At 48.8% G+C, this 17088-nt stretch overlaps 1 protein-coding gene across 1 annotated transcript in view; it reads left to right on the top strand.

Moving 5' to 3' along the window:
* Positions 1-370: 370 nt before the first annotated feature.
* Positions 371-17088, top strand: part of Trappc10 (trafficking protein particle complex 10) — a 61952-nt gene continuing 45234 nt past the window's right edge. Inside the window, exons 1-2 of the mRNA XM_028860456.2 lie at positions 371-530; positions 16055-16136. Coding sequence (XP_028716289.1) covers positions 464-530; positions 16055-16136 — 149 coding nt within the window. The 5' untranslated portion in view covers positions 371-463. The remainder of the gene's footprint in view (positions 531-16054; positions 16137-17088) is intronic.

The following is a 17088-nucleotide window of genomic DNA, read 5'->3' on the forward strand; positions in this document are numbered from 1 at the left end:
GCAGGTATGACGAGGTCAAGGGTCCAAGGGTCACCCTGCTTGGGCAGGTGAGAAGCGCGAGTCACCGAGCGCAGGCAGGTGCACCACCCGCTGTCCCCCCGCAGCCCTCGGGACTGCCCGAGCCTCGAGGCAGAGGCGTCTCCAGGCCCGCAACAGCGCAACAACTAGAGCAGCCTCGCCGCGCTCCGCATGTCGCCCGCCGTCCGCCGCCCGCCTGGCACGCGGCCTTTCCCGTAGGAGGGCAGGCGGCGGCGGGGCCCGCCCCTTTAAGTCGCGCGCCCCGGAAGTGGTCACGCGGCGGCGCCGGGGCCGGAAGTGGACGCGGCCGGCGGCGGCGGCGGCGGCGGGCGGCCGGCTAGGAGCTGCCTGGGGCCGGCGGCGCGGAGGCGCGGGCTCAGCGGGCCCCGCGCGGCCTCGGGTGCCCATGGGGGGCGGGGGGCCGGGCCGGTGACGCCGGACGCCCATGGACGCCCCTGAGGAGCCGCAGCCGCCGGTGGTCTACACCATGGAGAACAAGCCCATCGTCACCTGTAAGTGCGGCCGACCGGGTCGGGGGGCGCGGCCGGGCGGGGCAGCTCCCACCTAGGCTGACACGGTCCATCTCCGACCTCTCCACTGGTGACCTGCGAGCCGCTGTGCAGCCGGCTCCGAGCTTTGGGTCCTGCCTGCGGCGGTCCAGACCAGCTCTCTCGGTGCTGTCAGAGCTGCTGGTCCGGGACCGGGCCGCCCTTCCCCGCGGGTCGGCTCTTCTGCGGGCTGAGCTGCGCACTGACCCGCAGTCCGGTGGGCAGGCCTCCGGCTCTCCGCAGATTGCAGGTGCTCTTCCTCTAGTAACTGACAAGCCGGAGTGGCAGGTGGCCGGCCAAGCCGCTTAGGGACCCAGCTCTGTCAGGTCGAATCTTCCTGTGCCTGCAGGCTCTTTCATGAGACATCTGGGCTGCGCTACCAGCGAGTTTCCGCTCGGACAGCCTCTTCTGCACTTGTTCTTTCTCCCACTTAATGCACACATTCACACACACACACACGGATTGTTTCTCTGCTACAGAAAAAGAAAATTCTTCTCATTATTTAAAAAGCATAATTTAAAAGAATTGAGTAGTTTTGCAAACCACGAACTCATGGGAAGTGTTGACATGTTAGTTGACGTGTTGACAAGTTGCCATGCTGTCTCTCAAAGTACAGGTGTAAGTATAGTCTCTCAAATATCACAGGTGTGATATTTGGCTGTTGGTAGTTCAGTATGTATGTGACCTTATGAAGTTACTTTTTGTAAACAGGAAGCACTGTTTGCAAAACCTGGTGCTAGGTGCTAGGCCCCGGGATTCCCAAGGTCTACAGCACACGCTGCTCTGCTCTCTCCTTTGGGCCCTTGGACGGATGGGCATACTCCTCCCAGAGCCTTCCCTCCTGAAGCCTCCCAGATTATCATTGCTTTGTCTGTAGATGAACTTTCTCAGGGAAGTGGATGTGTCTCCCTTAAAGTTGGGAGACTTGCATAGTTCAGCAGTAGCTCCCTCCCTCCCCCCAGAATGCTTGGCAACTGAAAGAAAGGTGTGCCAGACTTCACCTGCAGGCAGGTGGACAGATGTGGCAGAGCTGGTCCTGAGGCTGCCCCACCCTGCCCAGGTTCTCCATGGTCCCCTCGGGAAAGTTGCACCCAATTCAAGTACTATACACAATAGGAATTCTGGATAAGTACTTCCTATTTGTAGGGTTATCCACTTACCTGATTGTATTTCCCGACCCTTACTTAACTTTGAGCATAGGCATTTTAACTTTGATAGGCATTTTATCAGTACCCTTCTGAAGATAAAGCTCCAAGCTCGGAGGCATCAGCTGTGACTAAAGGGGAAGGATTAATTACTCCGGTAGTTAGTGCTTGGAAATGTGTGATATTCAGGTTCTTGCCTTCCTGTGTGTAGGACAGTGGCAGGGTGCAGTGTGCCTTCCTGCAGGCCTGTTGGAGTTTGGGGTGTTGGTGGGGGAATTCCCATGGCTTGGAGGTAGCATCATAAGAAAGTGTGCTGATGGTGTCCCTGACTTGGAAGGTGCAACTCTTTTTTGGAATCTCAGAAAACAAAGCAATTTCAGAGAAAAGTAAAGCAATCTCTTTAAAAAAAAAAAAAAAAGATTTTTTTCTTTTTTCTTTTTTTTTTGACACTTGGACATTCCACCTTGACGGTGTATACTCAGTGCCATTTTCATGTTCCTGGGGCTGGAGCTTTGGCAGTCACTCATCCTATTTTCACCTCATTCCTTCTTCATCTTTTTATGTTTTGAAGGAGAAGCTAGTGAAAGCCGTTCAGACATCTACCCGAAGGCCAGTTCGCTTTTAACAGCACTCCAGGACTACGCATTATAATTCTCTTAGTGTTTGCTTCCCAATCTGTTTCATCTCATTCAAAAAAAAGTCTTCCTTCAGATCTCTTTAAACACCTTCCTAGCCAGTCTGTTCATTTTAGGATGAAAGCAGAGTTTGTGTTTATCATCGTGTGTATGTTCGTGTGTGTGCAGGTTCATTACCTGTGGAGAACAGAAATCAGTCTCAGGAGGTGGTCCACCTTGGCTGTCTACCTTGGCTTTTTTGTTTGTTTGTTTTCATACAGGGTCTCTCACTGAGATCTGGGGCTCACCAGTTAGGCTATTCTAGCTGGCTAGTGAGCTGTAGGAATAATACCTGCATCCACCTCCACATTGCTGGGATCACAACCATGTCACCACGGCTTGCTTTTCACATGGATTCTTAGGACCCACACTTGGATCCTCATGCTTCCCTGGCAAGCATTTTATGTTATCTTCCTAGCCTCATTTTTTCCTTTGGACAGTGCTGGACTGTGGGCATGTGAAGAATGGAAAGTTCTCAGAGGTTAAGGGGAAACAGAAGAGGTTGTTGTTTGGAAATATTGCTGAGTTATTTTAATAATGTTTTGAGGCTACAGAGCCGTTTTAGTCGATTTTAGCCATAATTGGAAGATTCTTAACATCCTGCCTGGTGGGCTGTGGTGGAGAGAGACCACCTCTGCAGAGGATCTGTTAGTGCTGGAGCCCTTGTGTGGAAACTGCAGGGTGCCAGCTGGGCAGCTGGGGAAGCCTGCTGCAGGGTCAGAAAAATTCGATGCTTACCATAAAATTTATTAATCATGGAAAATGCTCAGTGATACTGAAATCCAGCCAATCCATTTGTTTACATTTTAAGTTTTAGCTTAGTTCCTCCTGCCCCTAAAACCAAGTTTCTTTGTTTAAGAAAGACAGGCTCCTGACCCAAGAGATGTTAGGAGAGACGTGTTCCTCCTACTGTGTGCGTATTCACAGAGACAGTCGATGGTCCACTGTCTGTAGCTTTCCTCCGTGATGGAGCACATGTGGTCACCTTGGGATGGTGAAACATCTCAGAGATGGTGGTCCTCTCCAGGTGGCCACCTTGCCCTAGGGACAGATCTAATGCTATACATTTTGAAGGAGAAAGAAGACAGCAGAAACCAGCAGCTCTGCAGTGTTTTGTACCTGGTTGGAGTTGGACTTTCCCCTGTAGATGAGAGGTTATAGATTTGGATTTCCTACCCAGTCTGAAAGTACAAAAACAAAGTGTGAAGTGTGTTTCTTAAAATTAGTAAACATAGGTGTGGGTGGGATCGGGTAGCAGCCAGTGACTGAACAGTGGGAGGAGCCTGAGGAGGTCGGTAGGCAGGGCAGGCAAGAAGAGGAAACACATCATGTAATTACCTGCCTTGCCTCTCCAGCAGGGGGAATGGAGCCCAGCAAGTGCTCGGCTGTGGAGCCGTCTGTATATCCACCTGAGTCTTTACTTGTTGAGACTCACTAATTTGGAATTGTCCTGCCTCAGCCTTTCAAGTAACTGAGGTTACAGGACTCTTCAGCCAGCCTGGCTTTGTAGGTGTGCCATCTCTGCCCATGCTGGTTAGGAGTACTTGTGTTTTCCAGGCCATTTGGTGATCATCTTTATTCTTGGGGGACCTCAGGCTGTGAAATGGATAATTTAGTTGATATGAGGTTAGAGGAATGAATATATGCAAAAGAAGCTAGCTAAGAAGAGATCCCTAAACCTTTTCTGGTCTCAGTGCCTTGAATGTCACAGAATGTCACCTGGTTATTGTATTTAGTAATCTCTTTGGCCTGTTCTAGCAGTCACAGAGGGCTGTGGTACTGGGAAAGTTCTTTGTTGGCACACAGTGTCTTCACGTGAATGACGTGATTTAGTGTGAGTGTGGAGTTTCATGAGGTGTCACAGGCTGATCTCCAGCATCTTTTTTCTTACCTGCTGACCTCTGTTCCCCACCTGCAGACCAGGAGGGCAGGGACTGCAGGCCAAAGGTCTGCCTGGCATCTTTCTGTGTCTGTTTCCTCCTATCCTCCTCTAAGTGCTCTCCTGTGTCCTGCCTTTTCTTGCCTGTCTGCTCACAACACAAGTTGTCAGTCTAGTCACAGACCTTGGTCTACAAGAGTATTTGTTTTTAAGTTACAGGTTGATGGCTTTGACTTTCCCCCTCCTACGGCTGAAATAAGGCTAGGATCCAGTCATCTTTCCCAACTTTATGGTGGGCCCCACATCACAGGCCCTTCTTTCTGTCTGTGGGATTCCTGCAGTGGCTTCCCTATATCCACCCACCCTTCCAGAAAAGGCATAGCACACAACTCCTCAGCTCAGGCCCTGCGGCTGTCACAGCACCTTCTTCGAATAACTTTCCCAAGGCTAAGGTATGGCTCAGTGGTGCGCGCATGTTTGTTTAGCCTTAGCGTGATGCACAAGCGTGGACAAGGCCCTGGGTTCTACCCCAGCACCACCAAAACCAAAAGAAACAGAGTAACCTTCAAAGGCCTCCCAAGAGCCCTACCCCTCCCAAACTAACCTCTGCCTGGAGCCGTAGAGCCTGCCCCTGGCCCTGCCCCTGCCCCTGGCCCTGCCCCTGGCCCTGCCCCTGGCCCTGCCCCTGGCCTGGTGCTCTCTGTGGCACTCTCTGATTCTCTGCCTCCTCTTCTCCCAGCTTCTGGGGACATAATGGTTCCCTGCCTGCCTTCTGGAACCTGTCGAAATGTCACTGACCCCTAGGCCTGCCTTGCCTCTCACACCTCACTTGTGTTTGGGATCTCACTGACTTCACCCATTTTTCTTGGCTTAGAGCTCCTAACATAAATATTTGTTTTTGTCTTTGTTATTGTTTCTTTTCACATTGAATCCAGGCTAGAGTGTAAGGAGTGTAAAGCTTCATGACTAGGGGGCTCGATCTGTTTCACTGCTGTGCTCTGGGCACCTTGAATAGCACTTGGCAAGTACTGGGTGCTGAGTCTGCTTGTGGAGTAGATTAAATAAGCGAGTACTAATTCTCTCAGGGAACATCCTGCTGGGTGTCCTTTTTACTGCTTCCATGAGGTAGATACTTCTGATGCCATAATGTTCTTTTCCTTCTGTACACTAAGAGCAGTGTAGAAAACTCTTGGAGACTACTTGGCTTGTTCTTAGGTAAACTGAACTTGCCCATTCTGTGTGGACTTTTAAACAGGGGAATACATGTTAATCCAGTTAAGCAAATCTAACCAGTATGCCGGGGGCATATTTGAAAGTTAGTGGCAGCTGCATTTAGGGAAGTTTTCTCTACTGCAAGTCAGTGCACAATGAACATCACAGCAGAACCAAGGCCTGTTGGTCATGGGCTGGCCTTGTGCTGGGGAGGCCCACCTGGCATCTAGAAGAGGCCTCAGAAGATGCGGTTGGAACTCCAGGAATCTACAAGATCACATCATGGAGTCTGTCTGGCATCTTTGATAGACACTGTGCATTAGTTCATCCTGCTGTCAGCAGCCTCTTCCATTGATTGCCAATCAGCCACTGTGTGACCAGTCTGCCTCCCGTTTATTTGGTCACTAGTTGGTGGACATTAGGATTTTTTCTACACTTTGGCTCTTGAATTCTACTGCACGTCTTTGCGTGGACATGTGTTTTTATTTCATAGAGGATTCTAGGAGAATGGCTGTGTCACATGGTGAGCTTATGTTTAGCTTTTTAGGAAAGTGCCAACTCTTCCCAAAGTGGTTATACTGTTTAACATCCTTGGCAGTGTACAGCTTCCCACATCCTCCCTGACAGCCTGTTGTCTGCCTTTTCCCTGTAGTGGAAGATTCCTCTGTCTTGTTTGTTTGTCTTGACAGCCTTACTGTGTTACTTACTGTACAGTCCAGGTTGGCCTGTACCTGGAGCTCTTCCTGCCTCAGTCTCCAGATGACGAGTGCCCCACACATATAATCCTTAGTGAAATGTTTGTTAAGTGTTCATTTTAATTTGTAATTCAATTCTATTTTCCAGATAATACATCTTTTTCTCAGTTACATATTTGAAGGCATTTTCTCTTAATGTCTTGTTTTTTTCCTTTTGTGTATGTACATGCATGTGTGGAGAAGAGAGATTGATGTTGATATTGGGTGTCTTCTGTTCCTTATCTTTTGAGAGAAGGTCTCTTGCAGGACCTTGTACTTGCTGATTGGCTACACGGTGTTCCAAGGATCTGTCTGTCCCCCGCCACCCTCCATCTCTCAGTGCTAGAGTTACAGGCCCCACTAACAACCACGGCTGCCTTTGACCATGTGCAGCAAGGCAGGCCCTTTATCCACGGAATTATCTCCCTAGCTCCTCTTTCCTTTTGTTAGAACAAAACATGCTTATTTATCATAGTGGTTCTCAACCTTCCTAATGCTGCGATCCTTTAGTGTAGTGCCTTGTGTTGTGGAAAAATTATTTCGATGCTACTTCATAACTAATTTTGCTGCTGTTATAAATCAGGATGTAAATATCTGATATGTGACCCCTAAGGGGCCGTGACCCACAGGTTAAGAACCACTGATACAGCACATGGCAGAGAGCAGTTGTGGGAATAGAAGGACAACTTGTGTAAGATGATGGGCTGTTGAGGAGTCCTTGTGTAGTGAGGGTGAACTACATTTTGGTTAGGCTGCAATTTCCTGGCATGTAATTCCCGCATGTAAACGAGGACAGTCCTGATTGGTTGGTGTGTGGTTAGGGCCAACCACTGTGCATGCAATTTCCCCCATGCAGATGGAGCAGCTCTGTGTTATAAGATTGCCTCTTCCTCAGTTTGGGTGGAATGGAGCTGTCGACTAGGCTTGCATCGGGGACACATTCCCCCTTGTGAACTCTCCATCATGGCCTTCCTTCACATTGCCACCCTCTGCCCCAGCAGAGCCATGAACCCAGTATTGAGGGGGTTGGTTGTAAGTCTCTTCTTTAGTAGCTTCTTTGGGCTGAGCAAGGGGGATGCACGCTTGGCCCTGTCTGTAGCTGATTACTCTGGCAGGAGTTCCTGGCAGGCCATGAAAAGAGAACCATACTTAGAGTAATTTTGGAGAAGGTTTGCATTGTCTAGTCCAGGAGGCTTATGGGAAGTGGGGCTTCCAGTGCCAGGGGGTGAATATTGTCAAAGTGTCACATGGGCTAGAACTGTTGAACCCTAGAAGACACAAAACTTACAAGAGGTTAAAGCACAGGAGTCTCCATTCCGAAAGGGGAAGATGCGAGTATGTGTGGGTTGGGGGGAACTGGAGGCGAGGAGGGAGGGAAACTGTGGTCGGTATGTAAAATAAAGGGCCAAATGTTAATAAAAAATCTGAATACAAAACTAGTAAGGAAGCCCAAGGGCTCCCAAAAACAACAACAAAACAACACAGGAGTTAGTCAATAGTATCCAGAAAGACGGAGGCCATGCCTGCCCCCAAAGGGGTTAGGATGTCCTCTACAAGAAGGGCTTGTAGAAGGAATCTGAGCCAGGTTCTGGTAAGGTCTCTTGAAGAAACAGTTCAGGTCCTTAGTTGATTACCACTTGGTAGGACTCTCTTGCCTCTCCTGTGCTTTGTGGGAGATAGGATTTTACTCTGGACAGATGGACAAAGTCCTGACAACTCTGTAGAGCCTTTTACATTGGCTAAAGTGGCCGCCTGAATGATGCCTCTGTAAATCTTTACAAGTGCCAGGCCCTGGCTGGCCCAGGTCAGGACGAGAGTCTGGACAGTGCTGGTAGAAACTTACTTTGGGATAGTGCTAGTTAGATGACTCTTTGCTATGCTCTCCTGTCGGGTGTTTAAGACCATGTTGGTGGCCCTAAATTTGTTATGGTCTTTGTTCTGGTCAGTCAAGACTCCTTAGGAGTTACTCAGGGACTTAGGAGGAGTCCCATGGCTCTTTTTATTTGAGATGGATCAGGGGTCTTACTGATAACATGGTTTCCCTTGAAAGCGATAAGGACCTTTCCCTCTGGAGTGACCCTCTTTGTAGAAGGTACACAGACCTGAGTCCAGCCTCTGGGTCTCCACCTCTCTGAACAAGATGACAGTGACTTGTCAGAGCTGTAGACCCTTTTAGAGGGGCTGGGAAGACTGCTCAATGGTTAAGAGAGGACCCAGGACCCATGTTGGGCAGTTCACAACTACCTGTAACTCCGTCTCCGGGGGCCCCAACACTCTTCTGGATTCCACAGGCACGCTCCCCTGCATATGTGTACACACACACACACACACACACACACACACACACACACACACACACTTTTAAAATAATAAAAATAAATCTTCAAAGATATGAGCTTTTAAAAGCATAGCTACAGAATTTATACTTAAAGCATTTTTTAAAATAGAATATAGTGAATTTTAACTCACTGTGTCTTTTTGAAACAGATGTTTGTTATGTGGCCCAGCCTGGCTTCATACTCATGATCTTCTAGCCTCTGTCTCTGAGTGCTGGGATGGTAACAGTTGTACACCACCATACCTGGCCTCCTAGGTGTCTTAACGCTTTAAAAAGCGTAGTTTGAATTAGTATTCAAATAAAGGTCTTTAAAAAAGACTTGTTTTATTTTATGTGTATTGGTGTTTTGCCTGGGTGTGATGTCTGTGTACTACATTCGTGCAGTGCGGCAGAGGCCAGAAGAGGGCGTCAGATCCCCGGAACTGGAGTGACAGAAGTTGTTAGCTTGTATGGGTGCTGAGATTTGAACCCAGGTCCTATGGAAGAACATACAGTGCTTTTAACTGCCAAGCCGTATTCCAGCCTCTTAAATGAAGTTTTTAAAGTGAGGTCATTCTCTTAGAACCTCTGCCCCCCTGTTCCTTTTGCCTTCCAGTTTTTTGCAGCCTTATCTCAGCTGTTCTTCAGAGTTCTCTCTGTTTGATCAGCCTTAGCTGGGAGCTCAACATTTTATTCTTTTGTTGTCTTGCCTTTGCTGGACTGTCTCGTTACTGGTGGTGTGTTCCTCCATCAGCAGGTGCACAATATCTTATTGTCTCTCCAATCTTATTGTAACTCCTGAAGGTTGTAAAATGGTGAGATTCTAACTTGAATGTTTTTCCTCATTTATTAGTAGGAATACTTGAGTTAAAAGCATTTATACATGCAGATTTATTGTACTTAGTATGCCTTGTTCCCCTTCACAGAGTGTCTTGAGACCTGGCTCACTGTACTCTCTAGTGACAGTTGGCTCTTCCAGTGTCATGAGCACCCTTGGTGTGTTTGGCCACTTGCTGCTGCTGCACTGGTGTGTGCACTTTTACCTTTGACCAGTCAGAGCTTTTTTCTCTGAGGCAGGGCACTTTGCTAGGTCCTAGACTGTTCGGCTTGCTGTGCTTCCTGCCTCTGATCCACAGTCGCCATCATCCAAGGAGCCCTGCTTCCTTTCAGTATAAATGCAATCTAGAAGCTTACCTTGACTTGGATACTTGTCACTAGGTTTGTTCAGTGGGGTCTTTTTTTTTTTTTTTTTTTTCCGAGACAGGGTTTCTCTGTGTAGCTTTGCGCCTTTCCTGGGACTCACTTGGTAGCCCAGGCTGGCCTTGAACTCACGGAGATCCGCCTGGCTCTGCCTCCCGAGTGCTGGGATTAAAGGCGTGCGCCACCACCACCCGGCTACAGTGGGGTCTTTTTTATTTTAAAGATTGTCAGAGTAAAAACTCAATAATGCAAGGCTTTATTTACTCAACTATTCTATCTTCTATACATTCTTTCTTTTTTGGGGAAAAAAACCCTGCATCTGTAACTCAACTCATGACACTATGTATAATCAGTATACTGAGTTACACAGCATTTACATTAGATCAGGCCTGCAGTCAGCTAAGGTATTTACGGTGTGTGGAACCATGTGTGTAGGTTCTGTGCAAGTGCTGTGCCACCTTATATTAGGGACTTGAGCATTGGTAGAGTTTGGTGTCCTTTGGGGTCCTGGGGCAAGTCTCTCAGATTTAAGGGACAACTGAATTCTGCCCTCTACCCTGGCGTCTCCTTTACCTAAGGATCCCATTGCAAATTTAGTAAAATAACATAAGCTTGGAGAATGGCTCAGTGGGTAAGTGGCTCAGTCAGTGCTGGAGTTTGATCCCTGAGACCCACGTAGTGGAGGAGAGAACTGACCCCTGCAGTCTGTCTCCTGACCTCCACGTGCATACATGGTTCAGGTGCAATGACCCCCCCCAATAGTTTTTTTAATGTAATTTAAAATTTTTTAAAGGAATGATATTCTGTATTTTCCTCTCTCAGGTGAGAGGTTGCCAACTCAGCTGGTTCCTACAGCTCTCTTTTTCCTCAGTGTGCCTTGCACTGTGCTGTCCCTGGGGTGTGGGCCCAGCCTGAGGAGCTTCACTGTGCTGTGTCTGTCTTGTTCCTGGCCATGCCGGTTGCTGTGTTACATTGCTGGACTTGCCAGCTCTTCTCTTCCTTCATCGTGCGGTCTTGAAGCTGCAGTAAACCCATTGAGAAGGGTGGTTTTGGACAAAGGCTTTGGGGTAATGAGGGGAGAGCAAGAAAAGAAGCAAGGAACCCCTTAGTCTAACGCAGGGCTCTTCTCAACCTGCACCGTCCACCCAGGCAGCCACAGTGCTCCTGTTTGCTCTGACATAAAAACCTAGCAACTAGTCCATCGGTGGTGGTGCACGCCGTTAGTCCCAGCACTCGGGAGGCAGAGGCAGGTGGATCTCTGTGAGTTCCAGGCCAGCCTGGGCTACAGAGCGAGTTCCAGGACAGCCAGGGCCACACAAAGAAACCTTGTCTCAAAAAACCCAAAAAATAAAAAACCGACCTACAAACTGGAAACATCAAGATGGCTCCTAGGTAAAGGCACTTATTACTATGTAAGCCCGATGACCTGAATTCAATTTCCAGAACCTATTAAAGGCAGAAGAAGAGAAAGTTGTCCTTTGACCTCCACATGCGTATTGTGGCATGTGTGGTCACATGCACACATAATGCATGTGCATGTGAGTTTACACACCACAGTAATGATAAATAAAGTTTATGTTAAAAATCTATCGTTTACATCGTCTTTTCATGGTGTTATGTTGAGATGCAGTTATCCAATTGTTTCCTTAGGTTGTTCAGTTTCCAGATTAGCCTGGGCTCTGTGAGTTGTTGAAGGTGGCTGTTGTCTCCTCAGTTAGGTGGTGATGGTGTATACAGAAAAGGACCTTGGCACTCTGTGTCTTGGGGCTGGTATTCTGTGTCAGTTGAATTTCCTTTTCTGCAAACCTTCACGGCATAAAGCTTGTGGCCTCTAAGGAACCATACTGTGTTCCCTGTCGTCACTCCTACTGAAGGAAGTGATTGTCCCCTAGAGCAGGAACTGGGGGAAGCGCTTGTGTGGTATTGTACATTCTTATGCCTGTGTGTGCCTGTGCATGAGCAAGTGCACATATGCGGTGTGCCTGCGTGGATGAGATTTGGAGGTGGAAATGCAGGGACCAGAGTGGGGGTCAGGAGGAAGGCTAGATGGGACAGGCATAGTGACAGCCCATGTTGAAGGGACAGGGTCACTGAAGGACCACTGGGGGCAGGTTATGTGTTTAATCCTAGATTTCCCCGTGATAGCTCCAGTGTGAAGTTTTCCTTAGTGACTTTTTTATTATAGGGTTGACATGGTGAGTTACAGCAGATCCACTAGGAGTTGTTGAGCAGGCTGAGATAACTTCCCAGACCGTGCCCTTGGCTGTTGTACTGTCCATTGGAGGGTCTGTCTTAGCAAATGCCGTTGAGGAGGGATTAATGTGTGTTGGCTGTTGGGTCAAGAACATGCATGCTTAGGCTCAGACTGGCCCTCCAGAGAGGAGTTCCAGCTGTGGGAGCTGCCTCTTTCTGGGCTGCAGCTCTTGTTCACTGCGACAGCATGTGTAGAAAACAGCAATTTCTGAAGGTCTGTAGTCAGCAGGTATTAGGTACAGTGTGCATTTCTTTTGACTCTTTTGTTCAGAAGTGGAACCCTGGGGTCTCTCTTGAAGGATCTTCTTAGGTCAGCCTCATTCTTGTGTGTCCTCCCTTGGTGACAGGGCTCTTTGGTAATCCGAGTCGTACTCAGCCCTGGCTGAGTGCCGCCAGCCATGCCACTGTCCAGCCGTGGAACTTAGCTGAAGTCTGCCCCTGCCTCCCACTGTGAGTGCTGTGGAGCAGAGGGGCCCCTAGAACAATCCGACCTTCAGAATGAGACGTAGCTGGTGAGATCGAGGAGTCTCCTCAGAAACAGCTGGGCTGCCCATGGCTTGGCTCCTGTCCCTAAGGTTTACTGAGGGGTAGCACAGGGTGAGTGGGCACTGGGGGTCTTCCTGGAGATCTTCCTCCTGTCACAATCCGCTAGGTCCAGGTGCTGACCCTGAAGAGCGTGGTGCCAGGCCTTTTTGACTCTTACCAGCTGCTTGACCATGGCCTGCTGGGAAGCACTCTCCCACCCCCTCCTCAGTTCCTGTCTATACAGTGGCCCTCCTTCACAGGCTGGCTTGAAGTTTCAGGTGTGCTGGGCCAGAATCCCTACAAAGGGATTAGTGTTCTTGTCAAAGAGCCCAAGAACTCCTCACACCTTCCACCACTGGAGGACACTGAACAAGGAGAATTGGAATCTCACCGAACAGTGCCTCTGAGGCCTCAGAACAGTGAGATGTGCTTTCTGCTGTCTGTGAACCCCATCCAGAGTTCTGCTGTCACCTGGTGATGGGACACCTAGTCCAATGAGAAGAGATGCTGTTCCCCCACCCCCACCAAGTGTAATTAGCCCTCCTTCTCTGAGTGTACAGAGTTTTAAGTTGCATGGGCAGGCCATGAACATGTGCTCTTGGGGTAGCCTCAAGTGTTGCTTGTATCAGTAGATGTCTGAGCTCTGCTTCTCTTGTGGACAATTTTCTGTTCTGAGCCTCAGGACTTTGGCTGATTCAAACAGCACACTGAGGTAGTGCCCACCCTTGTACAGGGCACAGCGATCTCATGCCATTCCTTACTCTGACTGGATGTTTGAGGACTCTGGCATCGGCCCTTTAGTCTGGTTCCAGTGTGCTTGGAGGGGCTTTAGCCAAGGGGGTCCGACACACTCCTGTAGCTGCTTGTGGATTGGTCTGTTCATCAGTCAGGTCTGTCCTGTGCTCCCCGACCCATCCTCTTGACTCTCAGCTTGACGGAGCACTGGGGTCCGCAGGGAAGGAGACTTGTGCTCATGGCAGTGTTTCAGATGACCTTTTTACATTAATTGGGTAAGTCCTCCTAGGAAATGGCCTGAGTTGGCTCTTTTCACAGCCCCCTGAGTCAGGACAGTAGAATGGAGTTTTCTGGGCAGTGTTCTTGGAAGCTGTGCTCCAGTGGCTGTTTTCGGAGCAGCTGGCCTGCCTGTCATAGCCTGCTGCTCTGAGGAAGCTGCGCTGAGCCAGGTCTTCGTGATCCAGAGACACTTCCTTCTCTGGTGTTCTGCTTCAGGGAGCTAGAAAGAAATGCTGCTCGTTTCATCTCCTCCCTGGGAGTAGAGATTGGATTCTTCTGAAAATTCCAACACTTGCCTTCAGGTGTTGGGGAAAGCACCTCTCGTTTCTGTAATGCTGATATAAATATATAAGACCATAGTAATTAGTAATGGCTATGTGCTCTGAGAAACTTAGGATGGCTTGTCTTCATATTCTTTGCATGTGTGTGTGCACAGGTGTGTGTGGGTGCAGATACATGTGTGGGTAAGTATGCACTTCTGTGCATTGAGTTAGAGGTCAACTTCAGATGTTATTCCTCAGGAGCCATTTACCTGGTTAGTTGAGACAGTCTCTCACCTGGCCTGAAACTCACCTCCTGGCCTAGAAGACTGAGTGGCCAGTAAGCCTCAGGGTCCCCCTGGTTCCCATGGTGGGATTATAAGTATGTGCCCCCATGAGAGCCTTTTAACATGGGTTCTAGGGACGGAACTCTGGTCCTCATGTTTGTGGGACAAGCACTGTGTAGACTGAGCATCTCCTCGACCCTGTAGTTAGAGTCTTAGCCATTTACTATGGAGCTTCAATGGCTCAGAAGACTTTGCCCTTCTTATCAAAGTGAGGGGTGCTAGGGTTGCCGTAACAAAGGACCACTGCCCAGGGGAGGATAAGTGTTCAGGATCCATGGTGCCGGGCTGGGCTCTAAGCCCCCTCTCCCTGCCTTTATAAATCCATTCCCTCTGTTCATATCCCTGGTGGCTCTTTGAGCTTACATTTTTTTCTTCTCATCAGGACACTGTTAGGTTGGATTAGGGCCTGCCCGTAAGACTTAGTTCCAACTGAATCATCAGTTCCAAAGGCCTGATCATTCAGTGAGGCTCTGTTCTGAGGAGCTGGGGTTAGGACTTCAGGGACATTTGGATTTTGGAAGACAAAACTCATTTCCTGATAGGAGTGAAAGCCAGGTGTTATGGCAGGTTAAATCCTACGGTGTGTCAGATGATAGCTTTGCATATGGCAGGTACATGGCCTATAACTCTAAATCAGGACACAGGTAAAGGTGAGTGGATTCCAGAATGAAGGAAAGGTTGCTGTGAACCAAGCTGTACTCAGAGACCCTTCTGTGGAGAATGGCTTGGGGAGTTCTTCCTGATTCTGGGATGACTAGCACATAAACAAACAGGGCGAAAGCATAGCAGACTTGGAATGGCTTCTGCCAGGTCTCTCTTGGGGAAGGGTGGTGGTGGTGGTGGTGGTGGTGGTGGTGGTGTGTGTACATGTACGTACGTACTTAGCCACACCCTGGCCCTGCTGGGGAGCTGTCCTTTCCCTTTCCTGTCTAGTGCACAAACCACAGGAAGCACAAAATGCAGGCATATGCTGTTAGTCAGGACCAGGCAGTCAGCCTTCCAACACCCCACTAGCCGCTGCTTCCAGGGGCCCAGATACACCATTTCCCTCCCCAGAGATTTGATACTGCAGTGTAATCTTCAGGATCTGTTTTTGGCTCATGATGGCAAAATAAGCAAGTGTGCTGATGGCTCACATCAGTTCCCAATCTCCTCTTCAGAATCAATGAAGGCTGTTAGGAGAGTGCTTTCTCGGAAAGAGGACCCTGGGTATGACAGTGGAGTTGTCTGTAGTAAACAGTTCCTTTTTAGTTTGTGTATGCTATGGTCATGCTGTCATTTCAGGAGAGACACATGGACTTTTCAGTTCTGTTAAAGTTAGGATGCAAGCTGAATGTCATGGGGAGCACCAGTGTGAAGTCAGACATAGGTGTCTTCCCAGGCCAGCCTTAGGCCTCTCCCTGCTCACCTCTAACTTCACCAGGGTCAGGGGCTCACAGATTAAGTACCCAGTCTGTGTTGGGGTCATGTGCATTTCCTCCTCTTAGTTGGGGATGCCCCATGGATGCCCTGCGTAATCACATGGACTTGGCGTGTTTCAGTGCTCTTAGCTCTGAGTGACCGTCTCAGGGCAGAACGGCCTCTTCACTTCTCAGCTTCCTTTGCTTGTGTGGAGTTTTCGGCTCCTTTGTAGTATTAGAAAGCAGTGGCCACAGAGGCCAGGAGGCTGGGCTGAGCTGCTTCCAAGGCAGCTCTTTCTCTGTGAGAGCCATAGCTCCTTGTGGAGGCTCTGCCTCATTCAACCTGGCAGGTTAAGTGCTGGCTTCCTGAAACTAGTCACTTACATTTAGGCACAAAAGGGCCTTGCTTTTCCATCCACTCTACTGAATATAAAGTTGCTTAAGAGTATCAACATTGTAAACTTTCAAGTATATTTCTGCTGTATTTCTCTTAAAATGGCATAACTGGACTTCACTTGTTCCTTGCAGGTGCTGGAGATCAGAATTTGTTTACCTCTATTTATCCGACACTTTCTCAGCAGCTTCCACGAGAACCAATGGAATGGAGAAGGTACGGTGTCTGTTTGGACTCTCCATGTAGTTCAGGTGCCGAATGAGTAAGTCAGATAGTAAGCGCCTCTGTTCTGAAGTGCAGCCCAAAGGACAGGGTGGCTTCCTGCCCTGGAGGGCTGGCTCCTTAAGGTTGGTTTGTTTTTGTGTTCCTGGTGCTGGGGTTGGACCCAGGCCTTGACTTTCCTAACCTCATCATGGGTTTTGTTTTGTTTTTGTTGTTGTTTTTGTTTTTTGAGATAGAATCTTGTTAGGCACTTCATGCTGGCCTTGAACTTACTATGTAACCCAGGCTGGCCTCAAACTCGTATTCCTCCTGCCCCACATAATGAGTAGTGCGCTAGGGTTACAGGCCGAACCACCACTTCTGGCTTTTGATTTTATTTTCCTTCTTGTGATACTGAGTGCTGTACCTGCACCCAGGGACTTGCACATTGGATGGGAATTATTGTTGTTCTAGACATTAGATGATAGTTCTTAGAGTTAGAGATCTATTTTGTAGAAATTTTAACTGATTTTTTTTTTTCCTGCTTAACCAGTGCCTTAAAAGTGTAGGGTGTTTACAGAGGAAACAGTATTCTTAGCGTCTACCTGCCGGTAGAAAATGTGGGCTACAGCTGTCTTACCAGAGCCCCTCTCTCTCTGGCCCCTCTGGCCCCCAGCCTCTTTTTTTCCTCTCCACATTCTCACTTTGTATTTTCAGCTGGTCTAGAGCTCACTGGGTAGACCAGGCTGGCTTTAGATTGTGATGATCCTCCTGCCCTTGCCTCCCAGGTGCTGAGGTTACAGGTGTGTGTCCCCACGGTGTTCTCACACCGTTCTGAAGGATGAGAAACTAGAGAAAGGCGTTGCTTGGAAATGAGCATGAAAAATAGAAGAGAAGGCGGAGGCAGGTCGAAGCTCACTGAGTAACTTACTCCTCTGGTTGCCATTGCTCCCACCCGTGTCTCGGG

Source organism: Peromyscus leucopus, chromosome 16_21 (assembly GCF_004664715.2).
Source record: "Peromyscus leucopus breed LL Stock chromosome 16_21, UCI_PerLeu_2.1, whole genome shotgun sequence".
NCBI lineage: Eukaryota > Metazoa > Chordata > Mammalia > Rodentia > Cricetidae > Peromyscus > Peromyscus leucopus.